General features: G+C 48.5%; 1 protein-coding gene across 1 annotated transcript in view; it reads left to right on the top strand.

The window, feature by feature from the left end:
* ZFC3H1 (zinc finger C3H1-type containing) overlaps window positions 1-17,428 on the top strand; it is a 48,959-nt gene extending 31,531 nt beyond the window's left edge. The window contains exons 21-35 of the mRNA XM_054178972.1: window positions 592-775; window positions 2,585-2,771; window positions 3,162-3,353; window positions 5,110-5,347; window positions 6,108-6,213; window positions 6,292-6,490; window positions 7,108-7,202; window positions 8,132-8,242; window positions 10,122-10,226; window positions 10,330-10,495; window positions 11,210-11,310; window positions 13,606-13,707; window positions 14,304-14,343; window positions 16,665-16,727; window positions 16,854-17,428. Coding sequence (XP_054034947.1) covers window positions 592-775; window positions 2,585-2,771; window positions 3,162-3,353; window positions 5,110-5,347; window positions 6,108-6,213; window positions 6,292-6,490; window positions 7,108-7,202; window positions 8,132-8,242; window positions 10,122-10,226; window positions 10,330-10,495; window positions 11,210-11,310; window positions 13,606-13,707; window positions 14,304-14,343; window positions 16,665-16,727; window positions 16,854-16,991 — 2,027 coding nt within the window. The 3' untranslated portion in view covers window positions 16,992-17,428. The remainder of the gene's footprint in view (window positions 1-591; window positions 776-2,584; window positions 2,772-3,161; window positions 3,354-5,109; window positions 5,348-6,107; window positions 6,214-6,291; window positions 6,491-7,107; window positions 7,203-8,131; window positions 8,243-10,121; window positions 10,227-10,329; window positions 10,496-11,209; window positions 11,311-13,605; window positions 13,708-14,303; window positions 14,344-16,664; window positions 16,728-16,853) is intronic.
* Window positions 17,429-23,648: the final 6,220 nt, after the last annotated feature.

Genomic DNA, 23,648 nt, shown 5'->3' with positions numbered 1-23,648 from the left:
GACTTCTCCCTCCCAGAACTGTGAGCAGCAAAGCTTGCTGTGCTTGATTGCAGTATCACAGGATCACCAGGGTTGGAAGAGACCTCAGAGATCATCAATCCAACCTCTCACCACAGACCTCATGACTAGACCATGAGGTCAGGAGTTAATAAAAGCTGCTGTGAAGTGACATGTGAGACTTGGAAGCTTGCTGAGGTGTCAGTCACCTGGCAGTGTTTCACATGTGCCTCGTGCATGTGGAGCTTTAGGATTTGATAGCAGATCCTGTGAAAGGGCTCAGAACTGAGCTGGTTTTTCCTTTGAGAGATGATGCTGCCCAGTGAGCTGCCTTGCTTGGCTGTTGATAGATCTGTTGATCAGAGCAGCCTTTTGCTGTTAACTTGTTCCTCACCTTCACATTGGAAACATAAGCAGCTTGTTACAGGCTAGGCAGCACTGAGCTTTAGAGGACGCTGAGCAGCCGTGGGCCAGGGCAAAACAAGGATATACTTGAAACAGAGAAATGCCACCCCTTGTGTGAATTCTGATCCCTGCAGGGGTCACTTCTGGTTTGAAAATAAACACTTGTTTCCCTTTTTTTTGGGTTTGCAGCTCATCCCACAGAACACAAGAAGAGAGTTCCAGCTCTGGATGCTGTGGTGACTCCGGATGACGTCCGGTACTTCACCAGCGAGACCGATGACATTTCCAACTTGGAAGCAAGCGTCCAAGAGAAGCCCTCTGATGTACAGCTTTGGATTAAGCTTGCATACAAATACTTGAATCAAAATGAAGGGTAAGTCTGCTGTACATTAGACTGGATTTTGTGCTTTGCCCATGCTCCTGTGACATTTCCTTTCTAGGATTAAATAACTTTCACAGAACTGTCAGGGTTGGAAGGGACCACAAGGATCATCCAGTTCCGACCCCACTGCCATGGGCAGGGACACTCTTCACTAGAGCAGGTTGCTCACAGCCACATCCAGCCTGGCTGCAAAAACCTCCAGGGGTGAGGCTTCCACCACCTCCCTGGGCAACCTGTGCCAGTCTCTCACCACCCTCATGGGGAAGAAATTCCTAACATCCAATCTGAATCTCCCCAGTTCTAGTTTTGCTCCATCTTCCCCCAGTCCTATCACTCCCTGACACCCTCAAAAGTCCCTCCCCAGCTTTCTTGGAGCCCCCTTCAGCTACTGGAAGGCCACAATTAGGTCTCCTTGGAGCCTTGATCAAAGGGATTGGAAAAGCTCCAGACTTAACACATGGTTAAGTGCTTTAGTTTGATCTTTTGGGGAATGTTTTTTTTCCCCTGTTGTAAATGTCTGTGCAAAGTGATTTCTAAAGATGTTTTCAGAATAAATGTTAACCTCAGCAATTTTCTGTGGTTTTGTGGCAGCTTGTTTATGAGTTGAAGTTCAGCTCTGTGGTTTGTAACAGTTATTTGAGCTAATCTTGTAGTACTTTACTGGTATCATCTCATGATAGTTATCTCAAGAAGTTAAATATACTTTATGGCTTAGAGGCAGAGAAGATGTGCTTGCCATGCAGGGAAACATGAAATGAAGGCTTATTTGAGTGCAGAAAGGAAATGAAATGTGTAACAGAAATAGTTTTAACTTGCTTTGTCTCAAATTTCTGCTTAATTTGTAAGTCTCTGATGATGTAAATGTATGACTGCAGGTGGCCAAGAAGGCCAATGGCATCCTGGCCTGCATCAGGAACAGTGTGGCCAGCAGGAGCAGGGATGTCGTTGTGCCCTGTGCTCAGCACTGGTTAGGCCACACCTTGAGTCCTGTGTCCAGTTCTGGGCTCCTCAGTTTAATAAGGACATTGAGACACTTGAAGGTGTCCAGAGAAGGGCAACAAAGCTGGGGAGGGGTCTGGAGCACAGCCCTGTGAGGAGAGGCTGAGGGAGCTGGGGTTGCTTAGCCTGGAGAAGAGGAGGCTCAGGGGAGACCTTCTTGCTCTCTCCAGCTCCCTGAAGGGAGGTTGTAGCCAGGTGGGGCTTGGTCTCTTCTCCCAGGCACCCAGCACCAGAAGAAGAGGACACAGTCTCAAGCTGTGCCAGGGGAAGATTAGGCTGGAGGTGAGGAAGAAGTTTCTCCCAGCAAGAGTAATTGGCCACTGGAATGTGCTGCCCAGGGAGGTGGTGGAGTCACCACCCCTGGAAGTGTTCAAGAAAGGCTTGGATGTGGCACTTGGAGCCATGGTTTAGTTGTCAGGAGGTGTTAGGTATTAAGTCATAGGTTGGACTTGCTGATCTCTGATGTCTTTTCCAAGCTGGTTGATGCTGTGATTCTGTGATTGATTCAGCTACCAGGTGAATCTGACCCATTTCAAACTGGTCTCTTCTTTTTTTTGGAACTGACTCTTTGTTTCCTGAAGCACTGCTTTTTCCATGCACTGTGATAATTGCACCCAATCAACTTTCAAGGGTAAACACTTTGGGAAATGGAAACTTTCATAGGAAAGGACAACATGTGTTAAAAAACCCCAAATGTGTGGCTGGCTGTGCCCCTGCCATTCTAATCATCAGCATCCACTTCCATCTTTGACACAGTGTAAGTCATAACACTAAAGCAGTGACCCCATTCTAATTTCACAGCTCCTCATCTGAGTGTTTGGATTCTACTCTGAACGTTCTGGCTCGAGCCCTGGAGAACAACAAAGAGAATCCTGAAATTTGGTGTCATTACCTCAGGCTCTTCTCCAAAAGAGGAACCAAGGAGGAGATACAGGAGATGTGTGAGACAGCAGTGGAATATGCTCCTTCTTATCAAATCTGGTGGACAGTGAGTAAAACCCTCATGTGACTTGTCGATTAGTTGTGTTTTCTGCTGTGGAAAGCCACTGTGTGTGGCAGAGTGGGAAATGAAGATGAAGACAGCAGCTCAGAAGCTGCTTAGGAAATGAAGTAATTCAGGGTTCTATTTGCAGGGCATCACATGTCCACAGGTGGCAAAAGTGATCTAAACTCAAGATGTTCTATTTCTTTCTGTTACTTCCCAAGTGAACCTTTGACTGTTTGATTTTCAGTATTTAAATGGTCTGGTGTGAGGGGAGGAACTGGTTCATGAAGTGGGGAAAGACATTCTCTGAAGTTTGTGAGTTAGGTGATTTGGTTTTATTTCCCTTGGACCTAGAAGCTCTGCTGTTATTAATTTGGAATTATTTCTCTCTAGTTCCTGAATTTGGAGAATTCCTTTGATGGAAAGGACTATGTTTGTGGAAGGATGCTGCAGTTCCTAATGGAAGTGACAGGGGGAGAAGAGAATCCAAACCTCCTGTCCTTTCAGCTGCTGGAGACTCTCCTGTACAGGGTTCACTTAAGCCTGTTTACAGGAAGACACCAGAATGCTCTTGTGCTGCTGCAGGTAACTTCCAGGAATTGTTTTCATGCCTTCACCTGCTGAATGGTTTTGAGTCAGTGTAAACTTCAGAAGTGCTCCTTCCTTTATTTGCTGAAGGAATTCTCCTAGGGATTTACCTTTTGACTATTGATGCCATTGTCAGTTTTGGATATCCCCTTGGGGTTCTCTTGAGCTGCTGTTCCTGGCTTGTGTGGCAGCCTAGACTGATCCATCTCAAAAGCATTCCCAGGGGATTGTTAGCCTGCCAGAAACCAAGCAGTCAATAGAACACCTTTCTGCAGTGAAGGGCCTGTGAGTGATGTATTGCCTCAGGTACCCAAGTGGTTAACGCTGCAGTAGTTACCAAGCTAGTAGTTGTTGGGCAAGAACATTGGTGTGATGTAATCTGACAGCACTGCCCTGCTCCAGAACTTGAAGACTCTTACATCAGACTTTTTTGATCCCATGAGCTCCAGAGTCATATCTCAGGCCTTTGTTGTGACTGTAGAAAGAGTTTTACATCACTGTTGCTGTTCTGTGGGCAGTAGAAGTGGTGAAGGTGAGAAATGGGGTGCTGCCATCAGCTGCTACCAAGAGTGGGAGCTGCTGTGGTTTCTGTTGCAGGTTGTTTTCATTCCTACCAGCAAGTGGCAGCTGTGGCCTGCTGCACCCAAAGAGACTTTCTCAGCAGTGTGTTTAATGCCATGGTGCTTGCTTTCTCTAGCTCCAGTTGAAACAGGAGAAGTGTAGTGCTGTGTTAACTCCCTCCAAAGCCTGTTCTAAACACAGGAACAGATAAATGTAGCTCTGAATGCTTGACTGAATAAACATAAAGGAACAGAGGGAGAAGAAAATCAGTTTGTGCCTAATTAACAAGGAAATCCAGTGTGTATGGGGAGAAACCTCCCTCAAAGTACCAGCACAAAGCTAAACCTTAACTTATTTGTTTGGGTAATACTAATCTGAAATGTGTAGCTGAAAAGAATGCCTTGGGATCAGAGGATGTCAGGGGCTGGAAGGGACCCAAAGAGATTATTGAGTCCAAGGCCCCTGCCAGAGCAGCACCATAGAATCTATCTCAGGTCACAGAGGAACACATCCAGACAGGCCTTGAAATTCTCCAGAGAAGGAGACTCCACAGCCCCCCTGGGCAGCCTGCTCCAGGGCTCTGGGACCCTCACAGTCAAGAAGTTCCTCCTCATTGTTACTAGGAAGGCAGGAATGTTGTAAGCACTATCCCTTTCTCAGTGACATTGCCAACACACTTGTTAAACCAGTGTGTCCAGAGCTGGTGGGTCTTTCAGTAAACTTGGATAGCTCTAACTTAGTAGCTGCATAAGTAGAACATAATAACCAAACCCCCCCAGCAAACAGATTGCCCAAACCACAGAACCCAGTGGGCTGCAGCAGGCTGAATCGCCTCGAGAGCTAAGGCATTATTTCCATGCACCTGGAAGCAATTGTCCAAGGTTTCAGTAGAAAAAATGGAGGAACAGATGTGGAGAGATGCATGTTTCCAGAGCCTCTCTGCTCCCTTTCCCAACCAGCAGCGTTGTGCAGCTCCCCAGCCCCGTTCCTGGCAGTGACACGTCTGGTTTGAACGCTCGCACGCACACGAGCCAAACAGCACCAGGCACGGTGTGAACAATCAGTTCCTAGCTCTTCTGTGAAAAAAGATGTGAGAACATTCCCACTTCAGCTCTTCCTGCTTCCTTTGCTCCTTCTCAGATCTTGAAGATTTTATGGCTGAAGTGTAATGTATTTGTTCTAACCTTTACAGAACGCGTTAAAACCAGCGGAGGAGAAGATAATCTCCGAGCGCCTTACTGCAAGTGACCGTTGCTTGGCTTGGCTGGCTCACATCCACCTCACCGAGTTTGGCATGCTCCCAGGCAAGCTCTATGACCCAGCCAACGTCAGTCCTTCAAGGATTGTGAACAAAGAGCCATTTTTGATCCCATGGCAAACAATTCATGATGTGAAGACCGATCCCGATACGCTCTTAGCCATGTTTGAAGGTAAGATTAAAGAGGTGAACTCCTTAGTACATTACTCACTTCTTGTAAGTAGAAGCGTTGGAAAGGACCTCCACAGATCACCCAGTTCCAACCCCACTGAGGCACACCTTCTGCTAGATCAGGCTGCTCACAGCCACCTCCAACCTGGCCTTAAAAACTCCCAGGGATGAGGCTTCCACTGCCTCCCTGGGCAACCTGTGCCAGTCTTTCACCGCCCTCATGGGGAAGAACTTCTCCCTAATGTCTAACCTAAATCTCCTCTCTTCTTCCATCCCCCTCAGTCCCATCACGCCCTGACACCCTCAAAAGCCCCTCCCCAGCTTTCTTGTAGCCCCCTTCAGATACTGGAAGGCCACAATAAAGTCTCCTCAGAGCCTTCTCTTCTTCAGACTGCACAACCCCAACTGTCTGTCCTCATGGGAGAGGAGCTCCAGCCCTCTGCTCATCCTTGTGGCCCTTCTCTGGAATGTAATTTTAAACACAGTGATATGCTACTGTCTGTAAGGTGGCTCTAACATTTCCCTGTTTCCTGGTTTCTAACTGAAGGAGAGATCAAACTTCTGAAAGGGCTTTCTTGCCTTTGCACTCTGATCATTATGGTCTTTTATTTGGTCATGTGCAAAAGCACCACTCTCACAAGCATCTGGCCACACTTACCTATTTTCATGGTGTTAAACAGCTTGGGGGGTTTGATGCCAAGGCTTCACATCATTTTTGACACAGAGGTCTAAAGGTTTGATGTTATCCTCTTGTTTTAAAGATGCAGTCAAGGCATGCACTGATGAAAGTCTGGAGGCTGACAAGAGAATAGCTATCTGCTTTCCTCTCTACAGAAACATGATAGCTTTGCTGAAACTCCTTGAAAGGTAAGTTGTTTCAGGACAGTTTTACTTGCAGTACTCACCTCTGCTTTCTTTGCAAACTTACTTTTCCTTTTCTTTAAGGTGGGAATCTGCTGCAGAACTTTGTAGATCTTTATTGGAGCTCTGCCCTAGCAACTGTCAGCTCTTGGAGAGTTTGGCCACCTTGTATTTGCAGATGGAGCAGAGTGACAATGCCTACAAGGTGTGGAGTGAAGCTTTTGAGAAGAATCCCCAGAATGCAGAAATTTTTTATCAGTTGTGTAAATTCCTTGTTTCTCAGGTAATGCTTTCAAATCTCAACTTGTGGGCCTGCTGCCTTGGGAGAGTTTGGGGTGTATGTATTGTTGCAAACAATCGTCAGATTGATTAATCTTCACAGGGTTTGGGTAATGTATAGTAGTGTGTGTGTGTGTATAAAGGTCATTAGTGACAGAAGAAGAGGGAATGGCCTCAAGCTGCCCCTGGGGAGGTTCAGACTGGACATGAGGAAAGCTTTTTTTCAGGCAAGAGTGGTGAGGGCTTGGAATGTGCTGGGCAGGGAGGTGGTGGAGTCCCCAAGCCTGGCTGTGTTTGCAGGGGGTTTGGCTGTGGTGCTTGGGGCTGTGGTTTAGGGGTGAGCCTTGCAGAGCAGGGCTCTGGGTTGGCCTTGGTGACCCTGAGGCTCTTTTCCAACATGAACATTTCTGTGATTCTGTGTGTGATAGACAGAACATTAGTAAGTTTCCAGCTGTTCTCTGCTACCTGATAACTGACCCAGAGAGGTTTCACTTCTGAGAGAGTCAGTACAGGGATAGACACACCACTTGCTGTTTGTTGTGCTCCAGCTGTACTTACCATTTTTCATCTGATTTTATTTCTATTTAAAACCCCAAACCCAACCAACCAAACCCAACCCAGGAAAAGTCAAGCAGTATTCTTCCACTGTTGCAAGATTTTGTGGCAGCTTTCTTTGAGAACACATGCCCCCAGCATGGTCCCATGGATCTCTTAAGGTACATTTAGAAGGTTAATTTTTTTTCCCTGTTTAAATGTCAGTAATCTTGACCTTTTGTTGAAAGCCAAACCACTCCAGAGTTGCTAAACTCCTATTTTTTTCCCCAGCTTGGCATGTTTTGCTATAACTGAAGTGAAAAAAAGTGATGTGGTTGTGTTGATGAGGTTTCTCCTGGTTGCTTGTGCCCATACCCTAAACTGTAGAACCACAAGCATGGGAAGATGAAGCAGCCAGCAGCTTCAGTGTCTGGATCTGAGGGAACAAAATCAATCCTATGTATGCCAGACTTGGTTTGAGGGTTTTATGTTGTTTCCCCCTTCACACCACGAAGGCTCTTGGAAAGACCTCATTCCAGAGGTCCACCATGCTGCTAATCAGCAGATTATTACTGCTGAGAAGGCACAGGTTCATACCCAGCCTGCTGATGTTCCTCTTGGATTTTAGCACCTTGGTGAGGTGGTGAAATCGGTGAGTTGCCTGTAGTCAAAGCAGATGCTTCTGAAGGACTTCCAAGGGAGACCTTCTCTACTGAAGCTCATGCAGATGAGTCTTTGAAAGGTTTTCATTTCCAAGTCAGGTGCTGGATTCTAGTCCTGTTTACACATGTCCACATCAAATTTAGCCCTGGCATTACAGTTCAGCTGATGGGGTGCAGGTGACTGTGCCTTACCTGATGTGTTTTACCTGGGAAGGAGGGAGTCTGAAATGCAAACCAGCAACTGACTTTGGACATCATGAGGGAGCCATTGGTTTCAACTGTTCCTGTGTGATGCTGATGTATGAATGGTACCTGGACAGAGTTAAATCTGGAGGAAAGTGTCTTTAATATGTCCCCTGAACTGAATTTTGGAACTAAATGTTATGACCACTGAGAACTGCTCCATGTGGAGGGATGTTCTCATTTGCTGCTGCTTCTTTCTCTTGCAGATACCTCTTGAATTTTCCCATGCCAATTGAGTTTACATCACCTCTCTATAAAGAACATCTTACAGATGATGTTGTAAACCAGCAAATCCCATACCTGTGGCAGATCTACTGGTGAGCCTTCCTAAATGATTTCTGAGGAACAGCTGTTGAGGCTGAGTCTGTTGCATTTCCAAAAGCACAACCTTCACTGTTTGCCTAAGGGTCTGTCTGGGTTCTTTCAGTAAGTGATCTGCCAGTCCTTAGAGAACTTAACTGCCTGCTGCACAACAAAGGCAGTTTTATGGAGCTATGAATTCCACATCAACTTAGATTCTCCACTTGAGAAATCTCCTATAAATTCTGTCCTAATAGAACAGTAACAGGTGTGGTCATCTCACAGAATGCTTTTGTGTTTGTTTACTCTTGGTTGACAGGGTTAGTGGTGTTCTTCTGGCTTCTCTCTTGCATTCTCTCCCTTTTGTTTTACTGGAGTTTTTCCCACTCTGCTTGACTTGTTTAGCCCTCATCTCCTTATGTTACCTAACCCACTGTTTCACCTACTGTCATGGAGCTACTGTCACAGGCTATAAAGGCTGCAACTAGCCACAGACTCCTCCATAGCAAAGCAATACAGCAGTGCCCTTTTTCTCTGCAAGGAATTGCCAAGGTGGCAGATCCTTGTCCTGTGTACACAATCTTCCTTTATTTCTTCCACAATTCCTTTTGATAGCAGCAGTTCTGGAGCAGGGTATCAACTTCAGCCTGAGCTGATCTTGCATTTCTGTAGCCTTCCTCTTCATGAGTTTCATTTTTCCTCTTGTGACTTACTGGAGATCTTGCCTGTTCTTTTTCTCACTGTTGCTTTACACTTTGGGGCTGTTTAGTCCAAAAGAGGAGGCTGAGAGGAGACCTCATGGCCCTCTACAACTACCTGAAAAGAGGAAGGAGGTTGTGGAGAGGTTGGTGCTGGTCTCCTCACAGGTCATTAGTGACAGAACAAGAGGGAATGGCCTCAAGCTGCCCCTGGGGAGGTTCAGACTGGACATGAGGAAAGCTTTTTTCAGGCAAGAGTGGTGAGGGCTTGGAATGTGCTGGGCAGGGAGGTGGTGGAGTCCCCAAGCCTGGCTGTGTTTGCAGGGGGTTTGGCTGTGGTGCTTGGGGCTGTGGTTTAGGGGTGAGCCTTGCAGAGCAGGGCTCTGGGTTGGCCTTGGTGATCCTGGGGGGCTTTTCCAACCTGAACCTTTCTGTGATTCTGTGAAGTAAGCTTTATTCACAGAAACTTGGTCAAAGAATGATGTTTACTTCTGTGTTTGGTGAGGTCCTGTTTGTTGGTCTGCCCAACAGCTGTGGGACAAAAGTAAGGAGTTTCTTGAACATTCTTTGAGGTTGGTGGTGTGGTTTGGTGTGGTGTGGTGGGGTTTCTGTTTGTGGGGTTTTTACCTGTTTGTTTGGCTTGGGGCTTTTGGTTATTTGTTTGATGGTTTGTTTTGGTCTGGTTTTGTTTTTTCCCTCCTGACATGATCAGCATAGTTCTACCCTACATCTCCAGAAGCAATTATTTCAGAACACTTCATTTTTTTTTTTGCTACAGTCCAAGAGCATTTCTCAAGTGGATTTAATCTGACTTTGAAACTTGTTGCTGTGGAACTCTGCCCAAACAGAAGCTGGAGACTTGTCTTCATTCTGTAGCATCAGAGCCTCCCTATTTAAAAGGCTTAGTGAAAGGGCTCTTTGCAAGAGTAGAAGACAATTCATAGAAGTGAATTTCTGTTTAAGAATTGCATTTTGAACTCCCTGGTTTCTCTATCAGTTCCTTCTCACCTTACCTGCATTTGAGACACCCCCATTGTAGTAAGCTGAGTGATACATGAGTGCATCATGTGGCTGAGCTGAAAGCACTGTTTCTTCTTGCACCTCAGCCTGGGAAATTCTTCATTGCTTATTACTCTTAAGGTGTTAAGAGCATGCATAGTTTGTGACCCACAACACTCTTCTCTCTTCACACAAACAGTTTGTGCCAGTCCCTCCATGCCAGCGTTGGTGAAGCACTGGATGCTTACGAGGCAGCTCTGGGGGCAGTGATGCAGCAGGACATTGTTCAGAATATCTGGCTGGAGTAAGTCCTTAAGGCAGGGAAGTGAATTGATCTCAAAATCTGAGTGAAGCCTACCAGACCCATCCTTTTTTTCTTCTTCTTTTTGTTTTCTTTTTTCTTCCAGTTACCTTGTTTTTCTCAATAGCAAAGTTGTTGGATCCAACAACAAAGTGCAAGAATTCAAGCTTTTTACTGACCTAGTGAACAGATGTCTGGTTACAGTCCCCACACGATACCCAATTCCTTTTAGTACTGCTGATTATTGGACCAATTATGAGTTTCATAATAAGGTAAAGATGTGTCTGTGGACAGTTTTCATTCAACAGGCTGTGGCCTTCTAGCAGGTACCTCTCATTTACTTGTTCAAGTATAGCAACACTGAGGATAAGGGATGAGGAAAACAAGCAAGTAGCAGAGGAGAGTAGTGTTGTGAGCAGAAGACAATCTAGCTGTGACCTTGTGAATGAAGGATGTGCAAGGCAAGGAGAAGATTTTATGATGTCATCCTGTAATACTGTTAGTGACAAACTTCACTAGAGAAAAAGAGGAAGTGTGTACTGGAGGGAAGAGAGAGCTGAGCAAGTGGGGTCTGCAGAGCTGTGACACTGGCAGATGGAAACAGTATTTAAGCTGTCAGTCCTGATCCTGCAGGTTACAGGGGTTAAAAATCAGAAGAAATAAAGTAGGAGTAAAACCAAGTTGAGCACTTAGGCTGAGTAAAGCTTCTAGAAAGCCTGGGCCTGGTGTGATAACATCAGTGCATTTCTCTTGGCTCACTACATGCAGGCTAAAAGGACCAAAAGATGTCCTTAGCAACTTGACTCCCAACTTTCTGTTATGCAAACTGCTTTCTGTACCCTTGAGGAGGGCTGGTGTTTGGTTGGTGAAGTTTGTAGATGGGAACTGGCTTTGTAGTCATAACACTCCTAGTTTGTTGTTCCATCCTTCTGAGCGAAATGAGACAGCTGTGAAGTGGATTAATGTTTATGATTCAAATTCTGCAGGTAATTCTTTTTTATTTGAGCTGCATTCCAAAACCCCAACATTCCAAAGCCTTGGAACGCTTTTGCTCTACCATGCCTGCTAATCCTGGACTTGCACTGAGGTAGGTACCAATGCTGGTAATCAAGGCAAACAGCTGATTGACAGAGCTGCTGGGGTGGTTGTTTTTGCAAGACCTGCATAGTTTGCTTTCTACCACCAAAGTAAAACTCTTCCTGTAGTGTTGCATGTGGCTTGAGGCAGGCTGTGCCTTCTAGCATCATCTCAGCTTCTCTTGTGTTTGAAGGGTTCTTGTCTATCTACAGAAAGGTTTAATTAGGCAGGAGTACACTCTGCTTTCTACATGAGTAAATGGGCAGAATGGCATCATAGAATGGTCCAGGCTGGAAGGGACCTCCATAGGTCATCAAGTCCAACCCCCTCTGCAGTCAGCAGGGGCATCCTCAACTAGATCAGGCTGCCCAGAGCCCTGTTGAGCATCACCTTGAATATCTCCAGAGATGGGGCCCAAACCATCCCCCCCAGGCAGCCTGTTCCAGTGCTCCACCACCCTCATGGTGTAGAACTTGTTCCTCACATCCAATCTCAATCTGCTCTGCTCTAGTTTGAAGCCATTGCCCCTGGTCCTGGCCCTGCAGGCCTTTGCAGACAGTCTCTCTCCATCTTTCTTGTAGCCCCCTTCAGGTACTGGCAGGCTGCTCTTAGGTCTCCCCAGAGCCTCCTCTTCTCCAGGCTGCACACCCCCAGCTCCCTCAGCCTGTCCTCATAGCAGAGCTGCTCCAACCCCCTGATCATTTTCATGGCCCTCCTCTGGACCTGCTCCATCAGATCCATGTCCTTGCTGTATTAAGGCCTCCATTCCTGGATGCAGTACTCCAGGGTCAAGGTGTAGAGAAATGTCAGATAGGTATGAAAAATCTCTCTGTTGTTTAATGATCTGTTATAATACAGGTCCAGCACAGAGCAAGTATCCATGGCCACACTAATGTATAACAGTGCTCAACTTGGCTGTTACTTAGTATAGAAACTATCCTTTATTTTGGGGGAAAAAACCAGACCTTAGGGGGAAACAAAGGCAGTTAGTGTAAGCATCACACTGATGCTTACCTGAAGAGTATTTCCAACTGCCTTAGAGTTTCTCCTGCCAGGGGAGGTTCAGGCTGGACATTAGGAAGAAGTTCTTCACTGAGAGTGAGATTGGCCATTGGGATGTGCTGCCCAGGGAGTCACCATCACTGGAGGTGTTTAAAAGGAGCCTGGATGAGGCACTTAGTGCCATGGTCTGGTTGGTTGGATAGGGCTGGGTGATAGGTTGGACTTGGATGATCTTGGAGGTCTCTTCCACCCTGGTTGGTTCTGTGATTCTTTGAGTCCTCATTTTACAGCACTCAGCTACTGAGCGTTGGAATCAGTTTGGAAAGGCCCCCAAACACTTGCTGTTCTTATCAGCTGTGACCCAAGGAATTCACAGCAAGGCCCAAAGAATTCAAACATGAAATAAGTAGACATGTCTGGGGATGTGGGGAGAGTAAGATGCAGCTCCTTTGGCACGTGACGCTGAATGGCTGCACTCTGAACCAAGCTGCGCCTCTGCCTGCGTGGAACTCGCAGCTTCCTTAGGCAGTGTTGATGCTCCATGAATGGGTGAGCAGAGCTGACTCCACAAGGGCCCCAGCCCCTTGACTGCAACTCATTAGCCTCCTTTCAAACATACAGCTAGCCTGGGCATGCTAGAAATGGGTCTTGCAGTGTGCCCAGATGGTATTTTCTCTGTGATTTCTCACTTCTTGGTTATTCTCTGGAAGTGTCTGGAGTGGTTTGGTTTTGTCATGAGAGCACCATCAGCCAATACTTTGTAGAGAAGCTTGGGCTGCTTTTCATACAAGCAGCTCTTGGCTCAGATTAGCTAAAAGTGTAGCTAGTTAAAAGTTAGTTTGAAAAAGAGGAGGCTGAGGGGAGACCTCATGGCTGTCTGCAGCTACCTCAAAGGACACTGCGGAGAGAGGCTGGTGCTGGTCTCTGCTCCCAGGTCATTAGTGACAGAACAAGAGGGAATGGCCTCAAGCTGCCCCTGGGGAGGTTCAGACTGGACATCAGGAAAGCTTTTTTTCAGGCAAGAGTGGTGAGGGCTTGGAATGTGCTGGGCAGGGAGGTGGTGGAGTCCCCAAGCCTGGCTGTGTGCCAAGGTAGTTTGGCTGTGGTGCTTGGGGCTGTGGTTTAGGGGTGAGCCTTGTAGAGCAGGGTTGGACTTGGTGATCCTGAGGCTCTTCTCTAGCCTGAATCTTTCTGTGATTCTGTGAAATGAGCTTTATTCTGTGTGATGTGTCCATATCTTGGGCTTGGTTGTGTGTGCCCAGTGATTAGAGCAGTGTTCTTTTCTCCTCACTGCCTTTTACAGACTGCTGCTGCAATACTGGGAGGAGAGCAATGTTCAGATTCTGAAACTGCAAGCCAAGATGTTTACATATAATATCCCAACATGCCTGGCCATCTGGAAAATGTAATGCAACAGTCATACATCTGTTTTCATAGATATTGCTTTTGTTTGTAAGGTTTGCATCACAAAGGTAAATCTGAACTGTCCTTCCAGTTGGGCTTGTACTGGAAGGGCCTCTTTGGTTAGCTTTTTATCCCAGCAGCTATGGTTTGCTACAGCAGACAGAGATATTGTCACTGCTGGGAAATGAAATGGACTTCCTCTCTTGGGGAACCCTCTGGGGATGGGTATTATGCAGAGAAATATGAATGATGTGTTTACCAGTTGCCTTTTGAATTCAACTATTGACTTCTGTCTCCCCCTCTCTACCCTCCCCTTTATATATCACAATAGCAGTAATCTCCATTACCCAGGGATGCTGAGCTGCTCTTTTCCTTCAGTGCTTGTTCATAGTGGGGAAACCACTCAAATGTCTTGCTCATGTAAGGTTGTTTTGAAAAATTGGCTACTTCTGTCTTTCTGTTGTAGACTAACATAACTGGAAGCTAGTCAGTTTCTCCTCAAGGAATGTCTAGTTCCCTGCCACAGTCAGTATTCTGCCACTGATGGCACCTGAAACCACGCAGGAATAAATGTTTGTATATATTTCTTTTCCTCAGAGCCATTGCTGCCGAGTGCTTTCTAATGGGACAGAGAGAAGTAAGTCAACACAGCTTACTAACCTGAGTAATTCTGACAGTCTGTGAAACCTCTCACCTCTGCTTTCTCCAAAGCAATGGTCATCTCTCAGACCCAAGATTTCTAGAGTTGAAGTGCTCTGCATATAACCCATTCTACCTTGACTGCCAAAGATACTCCTCACACTGGAAGCAAATGCTTCTGTGTTTGTGTCATGAGTACCTGTGCAGAGTATTGGTGTGTATCTGCCCCTTACTTGGGAGGGGGGTGCATTCTCCCTTTTTTCTGGCTTTTGTTTGTGTTTAGCTGGAGGAGATTGCTGGCACTTAAAATACAGTAGGTGGGAGGAAGGATTTTTGTGCTGAAAGGTGAGAGCCTGGCACAGGCTGCCCAGGGAGGTGGTGGAAGCCTCATCCCTGGAGGTGTTTGCAGCCAGGCTGGATGTGGCTGTGAGCAACCTGCTGTGGTGTGAGGTGTCCCTGCCCATGGCAGGGGGGTTGGGACTGGCTGATCCTTGAGGTCCCTTCCAGCCCTGACAATTCTGTGGTTCTCTGATAAGGTGCTTTATAAGTAGCTGGAATGTGGTCTGCTGGGCCAGCATAGAGAGTCTCAGCTCCTGACCCCACCAAAGACCTCAGATTGGGTTTTTTCCCTCCAGAAATCATGTAGCTTACTCTGGTACTTCAGGGAGACAGCATTTTTATCACTTTATGTACAAATCCAAGAGGTGTTTGGCACAGCAGCTGGGTCACTTTGCAGTTCCAACAGAGTGGATCTTCTCAGTATTGCTGCTGGCACCTTCAAAGTATTTTTCAGCCTCTGGAAAGCTGCTGTGCATTGGGGGGGGGTGGTTATGAGGCCCTGGGTTTGTGACTCCACTTGTTTGTGGTGTTCTGAGCTGCTGCTCTGCTGTATCTTGTGTCATCCTTGTAGGGCCTGATTCTCAGCATCCTTTTTGCTGTCAGTAATCTTTCTTTTGGAACAGTGTTAAACCTTTAACTTACCTGTAAGGGGCAGCATGGCTCTTGTCAGACTCACATGTAAGGTCTTCTCTCTTGTTACTGTCTCCTAGAATGTTAAACAGACACCCCCCTCCCACCCCCAGCAGACAGTTACTTGCCTTGTAAGACCAAACAGTTCAAAGTCAGGAGATGCCAAAGGCATGGTTGCCTCTTCAACCTTAATTCTGTCTCTGTGTTGATGGTTTGGTGTAATCTGTAACTGGCCACAGATCCCTGCTTCAGTCATTGTATTAGATGGACTGCATTCTGCACACTGCCTGTAGTGAGGCTGGTGACAGTAAGATCCCTGCTTTGTCTGGTTAGAAAGATAGAAAAATACATTGGGAATGATGCAAAGGAAGACGGCCCTTAGAGAAAATGAACTAACTCCAACAAAGGCACAGGGACAGCATGGAAGCTGGATTGCACCCAGGAGAAATCCTTCTGCAGCCCCCTGACTTAACTGTATGGTGTGGAGCAAAGTCACTGAGGTTGGCATCCAGAGTGCAGCTGGCTGGTTTTCACTGGTGAGGGCAGGGCTTAGTGTGGGATGTAGAGGGCACCTAAGGCTGTTTACACAAATCACTGAGTGTTCCAGGTTTGGGTCTGGGGTTTCCAGTCAACAAGTAGGACATCACTTTGAAACACAACTGTGATTCAGATCCTGGATTTCCTCTTCCTGGAGAGCCTACCACTCCTTTTAGAGGTTCTGTGGAGGTTAGCTAAAACAACATAAAAATGGGTACAAGTATTTGAAATGCCAACAGATACCTCCCCTAACAACTCTGTGGTTGAAGTTGGCACTCTGGATACCAGTAGTTGAAGGAGGCTTGGGTGAACACTTGCCTTTAAACGTGCTGATCCCCTGTTTCCAGCCATCAAATGCTGAACCCATTCTTCCTTTTGAGGGATGGCTACTGATTGTTAAAGCACAGATAGGTAGATGTTGAAGGAGGGGGGAAAAAAAGCCTATGAAACAGTTATTTTCATTGCAGGGTTGAGCTGATACACAATAAGCAAGACCTTGAGACTCCATATTGAGTGGTGACAGAAACCCTCAGTGAGCTGCTTCATGCCCTGAGCGTGTTCCATCCTGTGCAATGAATGAGGCAAGAGTCTTGTGGAGGAAAAGAGAGTGTCCACATGTAGTTAATCATGTGCTTGCAAGGGTCAGAATTAAGGTCAGACATACACTTGCCTTTGCTTTTTAGTGGCAGTTGGATGCTTGACTTTGAAGCTTTTTTCATTAAGAGATGATTTGGAGTGTGTTGTGCTTCAGCTGGCTGGCTTGGAGGGCACCGAGCTGGGCTGACTCGTTTAATGCTTGTTTTTATCTTACAGGTCCATCATTTATATCAGAGAGCCCTTCAGAAGTTACCTCTATGTGCAACACTGTGGAAAGATGTAATGTTTTCTCTTTATGATTCAGTTTGAGGTTTCATTTGAATTTTTCTGCATATCCCATATCCATAGATGTGGTGATGCTCAGGCTCTGGCTAAATCTTATATCTACTTCCCCATCTCTTGCAGCAACTCTTGTTTGAAGCATCAGGAGGAGGTAAAACTGATAACCTGAGAAAACTAGTTTCCAAGTGCCAAGAGGTTGGAGTCAGCCTAGATGAGCTTTTAAATTTAAACACTTACAGAACAGAAAGCAAGAATCACTGAACGCTGGGCACGGGCAGCCCTAAGGCCTAATAGCGCCCAAATCAGTCGAATGAGCCTTCAGGCTGAGCCCTGCCTCACATCTGCCTAAGGCAGATGAGTGTTTGCTGAGCACATTGAGCCTCCAGCCTGCTCTCCTTCACCCTGGAAGCAATGACCGTGGCCCTGCTGTGGGAAAATGAACTCCCTGTCTGGCCTTGCTGGCGGGCCCTGCCAGAGTCTGATACCGTCAGCTCCGTAAGTATGGTCAATCCACATGACAGACACTAGCTGGGTTGCTTTGCTGGGGTAGGCTGTTCCTTGCACTGCCTGGTGGTGTGCCTCTCCCTGGCTCCCCTGGCACTCTCACCGCTGCCCGAGAGCTGCCTGTCCTTGGCACTGATTTCCCCGGGCCGTGTTTACAGCGCAGAGCTCCAGGAGTCCCTTTTTTGGGGGTTGTTGGTTGGTTGTTGTTTTTTTGGGGGGGGAGGTTTTTGGTTTGGTTTTTTTTTTTTATCCTTTTTCCTCCTCTTTTTTTTTTTTTAAACTTTTTGGTTTTTTTGGAGACTTTTTCATTACAGGATTTAAAACAAAAGCAGCTGCTCTTAAGGGAAGTGTAACTGGCCACAAGTATGCTTCTTGCACTTGAAGGCTCTTAAGAGGGTTGCTTACTGCCCTTTTCTGCATGGGACTCACGGCAGAGACTATTAAACTTGAAGATTAAAGCAACTCTTGCAAATGCCAGTGCATCAGAACCTAAGAGTGGTCAAATTATGTGCAATTTTTTTTTTTGTAAAGAAATTTTAATTTATAATAAAGTTTAACAGTTTAAAAGGAAGTCAGCACTGCTCTGGTTTGTGCTGGGGGCTCCCTCGTGGCATTGCAGGCCGCCTGGCAGAGAGGGGTTCAGTGCAGGCTGACCTCTGGGGGTGGGGTGGGGGGAAATCAGTTGTCTCTGGTTATTTGGAGCAGAAGGGAGGCAAATGGGCTTGAGCTGCCTGTTGGCCAAGGGAGACAATGGGATCCTGGGGTGCAGCAAGAAAAGTGTGGCCAGCAGGGCTGGGGAGGTGCTTCTCACCCCCTCTGCCCTGCTGAGACCACAGCTGCAAGCCTGTGTCCAGTTCTGGGCTCCCCACCTCAAGAGAGACAGAGACCTGCTGGAGAGAGGCCAAGGGAGAGCCAGGAGGATGCTTAGGGGACTTGAGCATCTCCCCTGTGGAGAGAGACTGAGAGCCCTGGGGCTGTTGAGTCTGGAGAAGAGAAGGCTGAGAGGGATCTGATCAATGTCTCTTAAGAGCTGAGGGCTGGGGGTCAAGTGGAGGGGGCCAAGCTCTTGTGGGTGGTGCACAGCAATAAGCCAAGGAGCAATGGAGACAAACTTGACCAGAGAAGGTTTCAGCTCAGCATGAGGAGAAACTTCTTTGGTGTGAGGGAGTTGGAGCCCTGGAGCAGGCTGCCCAGAGAGGTTGTGGAGTCTCCTTCTGTGGGGACTTTGCAGCCCTGTCTGGATGCCTTCCTGCATGGACTCCCCAGGGTGCTGCTGCTCTGGCAGGGGCTTGGACTGGAGGATCTCTGGAGGTCCCTTCCAACATCCACTGTGCTGTGACACTGTGTGACATGGTGGATGTAGAAGAACTGCATCTCAGTGGGATTTTTTCCTCTGCTTGGCTCAGACACACAGATCTTTGGCCCATAACTGCTCCTGTCAGTACCACTTCTCTAACAAAGTGCACTGTCAGCAAGCTTGCTGTTGGCACAGAACTGGGTGAAGTGGCTGACACAGGAGGGTTGTGCTGCCATGCAGCCAGACTGGAGAGTTGGGCAGGGAGTTCAACAAGGGCAAGGGGAGAGTCTTGCACCTGGGAAAGAACAACCTCATGTACCAGGGTTGGTTGGGGACTGACCTGCTGGAGAGCAGTGAAGGGGAAAAGGTCCTGGGGGTCCTGGTGGATGGGAGGTTGACCATGAGCCGGCAATGTGCTTATCCAGGACCTGATCCAGTGTTTCCCTACCCTCATGATAAAAGAAACACCTTCTTAACTTACAGCCTCAACCTATCCTCTGAGTTTAAGACTGATTCCCCCTTCTCTAGCTACAGGCCTTGGTGGAAAACAGTGAGTCCTTCTTGTGAGCTCTAGTTGTTAATCCCCCATCAGATGGCACTAGAAGCACTGGGCACAAACTTACATGTAGGAGGTTTTGGATGAATGTCAGGAGACATCTTTACACTGTGAAGGTGAGCAAGCACAAGCTCTCCAGAAGGGTGAAGTCTCCATCCTTAAAGACATTCAAAAGCTGTCTGGACCAGTCCTGGACAACCTGGCTCCAGGGGGCCCTGTCTGAGCATGGGGTTGGATCAGATGACCTCCAGGTGCCCCTTCCAGCTTCAAACAGACTCTGGAATAAAGAGCCACGATTGTGTCCTGTTCCTGGTGTGCTGCAGCTCTGGGTACTTTCCCCACCTTTGTCTCATCAGCTGCACCTGCCCCTAATTGCCTTTAGTCAGGGGCAGAAAGGGGGGAGCCTGGCCAGCAAGGCTGGGTTCCTTCCTGCCATCCCTGCCCGAGACACAGCTGAGCATGAGGTCATTTGCACCTGGTCGTTAGTACATGTCTGCCTCTGCCAGGGCTGTCCTGGGGTGCATGAGGAGAACCTTCTGTTGGCTCTGCTGTTTTCAAGTGACTTCCTCATTGCCTGGTTTGGGTTTGCCTTTGGCCCATGAAGAAAAGCACCAGCAGGGTTTGGAAGTCAGCAAAACAGATTATCAAGCAGAGTCAGTAAAAGCGCAGACTCGACTGAATTTTCTGGTGGGAGAGAACACCTGAATCTCGACAGATGCCATCTCTCTGGGCTTCTCTAAAGCCTCCAACACAGTCCCCCACAACATCCTTCTCTCTATCTGGACCTGAGGGGTGGGCTGTTCAGTGGATAAGGAATTGGTTGGATGATTGCATCCAAAGGGTGGTGCTCAATGGCTGGATGTCCAGAGGGAGAGCACCGCTGGCCAGTGGTGTGCCCCAGCAGTCCATGCTGGGACAAGTGCTGTTCAGTATCTTCATCAGTGGGACTGAGAGCACCCTCAGCAAGCTTGCAGATGATACCAGGCTGAGTGGTGCAGCTGGTAAGACTGAAGGGAGGGGATGGGAGCCATCCAGAGGGACCTGGGCAGGCTGGAGGGGTGGCTGAGGAGAAGCTCATGAGGTTCAATAAAGTGAAGTGTAAGTCCTGCACCTGGGTCAGGGCAACCCTTGATACCAATCCAGGCTGTGGGATGATGAGCTGGGGGGGATCTGATCTATATCTGAAGGGGGTGGGTGTCAAGTGGAGGGGGCCAGACACTTTTTAGTGGTGTGCACTAATAAGGCAAGGAACAACAGGTACAAGCTTGAACATGGAAGATTTAAGCTCAGCATTAGGAGAAACTACATTACAGTGAGGGTGGCAGAGCCCTGGAGCAGGCTGCCCAGAGAGGCTGTGCAGTCTGGAGCCTTTCCAACCCCACCTGGATGCATTCCTGTGTGGACTCCCCTGGGTGATGCTGCTGTGGCAGGAGGGTTGGACTGGGTTATCTCTGGAGGTCCCTTCCAACCTCTAATGTGCTGTGATACTGTGAGATTGAGAGCAGCCCTGCAGCAGAGGACTTGGGGGTGCTGGTAGATGAGAAGCTGGACAGGAGCCAGCAATGGGCACTGGCAGCACAGAAGGCCAAGGGCAGCTTGGGCTGCATCCAAAGCAGCATGGCCAGAGATGGAGAGAGGGGATCCTGCCCCTCTGCTCTGGTGAGACCTCACCTGGAGTAGTGTCCAGCTCTGGACCCAGAAACAGAATTAACCAGGATGGAAAAGACCTTTGAGATCAAGTCCAACCTAACACCCAACACCATCTAATCAACTAAACCATGGCACCAAGTGCCTCATCCAGTCTGGTTTTAAACACCTCCAGGGATGGTGACTCCACCACCTCCCTGGGCAGCACATCCCAATGGCCAGGCTCTCTTTCTGGGAAGAATTTCTTCCTCACCTCCAGCCTAAACCTCCCCTGGCACAGCTTGAGACTGTGTCCTCTTGTTCTGGTGCTGGGTGCCTGGGAGAAGAGACCAACCCCCACCTGGCTACAGCCTCCCTTCAGGTAGTTGTAGAGAGCAAGAAGGTCTCTCCTGAGCCTCCTCTTCTGCAGGCTAAGCAACCCCAGCTCCCTCAGCCTCTCCTCACAGGGCTGTGCTGCAGACCCCTCCCCAGCTTTGTTGCCCTTCTCTGGACACCTTCAAGTCTCTCAATGTCCTTCTTAAACTGAGGAGCCCAGAACTGGACTCAAGGTGTGGCCTAAGCAGCACTGAGCACAGGGCACAATGACCTCCCTGCTCCTGCTGGCCACACTCTTCCTGATGCAGGCCAGGATGCCATATTTAGTTCCAAGGGACCTACAGGGAGGCTGGGGATGCCTCCTCCCTGGGGGTGTTCAAGGCCAGGTTGGGTGAGGCCTTGAGCAGCTGAGTCTAGCTGGGAGGTGGTTTCTGCCCATGGCAGGGTGGGGTTGGGGTAGATCTCTGAGGTTCCTTCCGAGCTGAGCCATGCTGTGATTCTGTGGGATATGGAGTGTGCAGACTGTCAGCTGAGTCTCTCTCCCTGCTTCATGCAAGGTGCAAGCCACAGCAGCTGTATCTGCGTGCTGCCAGGGGTGTGCAGTCGGAGCCAGTGCTCCTGGCTAGCTTGAGTGCAAGGAAGGAGGTAGCAGCAGCCAGGCTGACATTCCCCAGCGCCTTTCAGACCCTTGAGGAATTCAGAGCTGGTCACTGAGGTGGCTGCAGTGGATGGGAACAGGTGGAGCTGTAGCACGGGTGAGAAGCCCAGACCAAAGCAGCAGCTGTCCTTGCAGCTCCTGCCGCTTCACCTGAGCCTGGGGTCGTGCCAGCACCCGCTGCAGGGAGCGGTTAGGAGTGCGAGGACACCCCCCCAGGCGGCCACTGTTTGATGCCGGGGGAGAGCTGCTGCTCAGAGGAACAGAGCAGGGCGGTTACCTTATCCTTATCGTTAGGGAGGCTTAATCTTTGCATGGCACCCAAGCAGAATTGGGCTTAGAAGAGGATATAGGCATTAACTGCTCTGCTTTGCTTTGCTTTGCTCTGCTTTGCTTTGCTTTTCCTTCTTCCCTTCCCTTCCCTTCCCTTCCCTTCCCTTCCCTTCCCTTCCCTTCCCTTCCCTTCCCTTCCCTTCCCTTCCCTTCCCTTCCCTTCCCTTCCCTTCCCTTCCCTTCCCTTCCCTTCCCTTCCCTTCCCTTCCCTTCCCTTCCCTTCCCTTCCCTTCCCTTCCCTTCCCTTCCCTTCCCTTCCCTTCCCTTCCCTTCCCTTCCCTTCCCTTCCCTTCCCTTCCCTTCCCTTCATTTTTGTTGTACCTGCCTACTGCTGTTTGCTGTCCTGAGCAGCAGATAAAGCAGACAATGGCCTGTAACTGAAACTTAATCTTGTAAAATCCCTGGCAGTGAGTTATCTTTGTGTCTGTTTGCTCTCTGTTAATGGGAGCACAGAATCCAACTGTAAGGTTTGTGGTGCTGCACCTGGGGCTCTGCCTGAAGTGGCTGTACCACGGCTCTTGACAAAGAGCAAACAGGAAGCAGGCTCTCAGTGCAGAGAGGAGGCCTGGCTGAGCTGAAAACAGCACAGAAATACAGAGATGCACTTCATAGAATCACAGAGTGGTCCAGGCTGGAAGGGACCTCCAAAGCTCAGCCAGTCCAACCCCTCTGCACTCAGCAGGGACATGCCCAGCTAGATCAGGCTGCCCAGAGCCCTGTCCAGCCTCACCTTGAACATCTCCAGGGAAGGAGCCTCAACCACCTCCCTGGGCAACCTGTGCCAGTGTTCCACCACCCTCATGGTGCAGAACTTGTTCCTCACATCCAATCTCAATCTGCTCTGCTCTAGTTTGAAGCCATTGCCCCTGGTCCTGTCCCTGCAGGCCTTTGCAAACAGTCTCTCTCCATCCTTCTTGTAGCCCCCTTCAGGTACTGGCAGGCTGCTATTAGGTCTCCCCAGAGCCTCCTCTTCTCCAGGCTGAACACCCCTAGCTCCCTCAGCCTGTCCTTGTAGCAGAGCCACTCCAACCCCCTGATCATTTTCATGGCCCTCCTCTGGACCCTTTCCATCAGGTCCATGTCCTTCCTACAGTGAGGGCTTCATTCCTGTACACAGTACTCCAGGTGAGGTCTCCTCATAGCAGAGCACAGTGTCAGAATCACCTCTCTGGCTCAGCTGGTCACACATCTTTTGATGCAGCCCAGGCTGCCCTTGGCCTTCTGTGCTGCAAGCTCACTCTGCCTGCTCCTGTCCAGCTTCTCCTCTGCCAGAACTCCCAAGTCCTTTTCCTCAGGGCTGCTCTCTGTCACCTCATCCCTAGTCGGTATTGATAGTGAGGATTGTTCTGGCTCAGTTGCAGGACCCTGCACTTGGTCTCTTTGAACTCCATGAGGTTCACCTGGGCCCTCTCCAGCTTGTCCAGGTCCCTCTGGATGCCATCCTGTCCCTCTGGCATGTTGACAGCACCACTCAGCTTGATCTGTTGTGGAAGTGACTAGGTTCAAACTTTCTGACTTTTCATCCTTGAAAGCGGGAATGATTTGAAGCTAATTTCTCACTGCTGCCACAGCCTGTGTGGGGTGGGTTTAGGCCACCACAATGTGACAGCC

Source organism: Dryobates pubescens, chromosome Z, assembly GCF_014839835.1.
Source record: "Dryobates pubescens isolate bDryPub1 chromosome Z, bDryPub1.pri, whole genome shotgun sequence".
Classification (NCBI taxonomy): domain Eukaryota; kingdom Metazoa; phylum Chordata; class Aves; order Piciformes; family Picidae; genus Dryobates; species Dryobates pubescens.
This window is presented reverse-complemented; position numbering and strand designations above follow the sequence as displayed.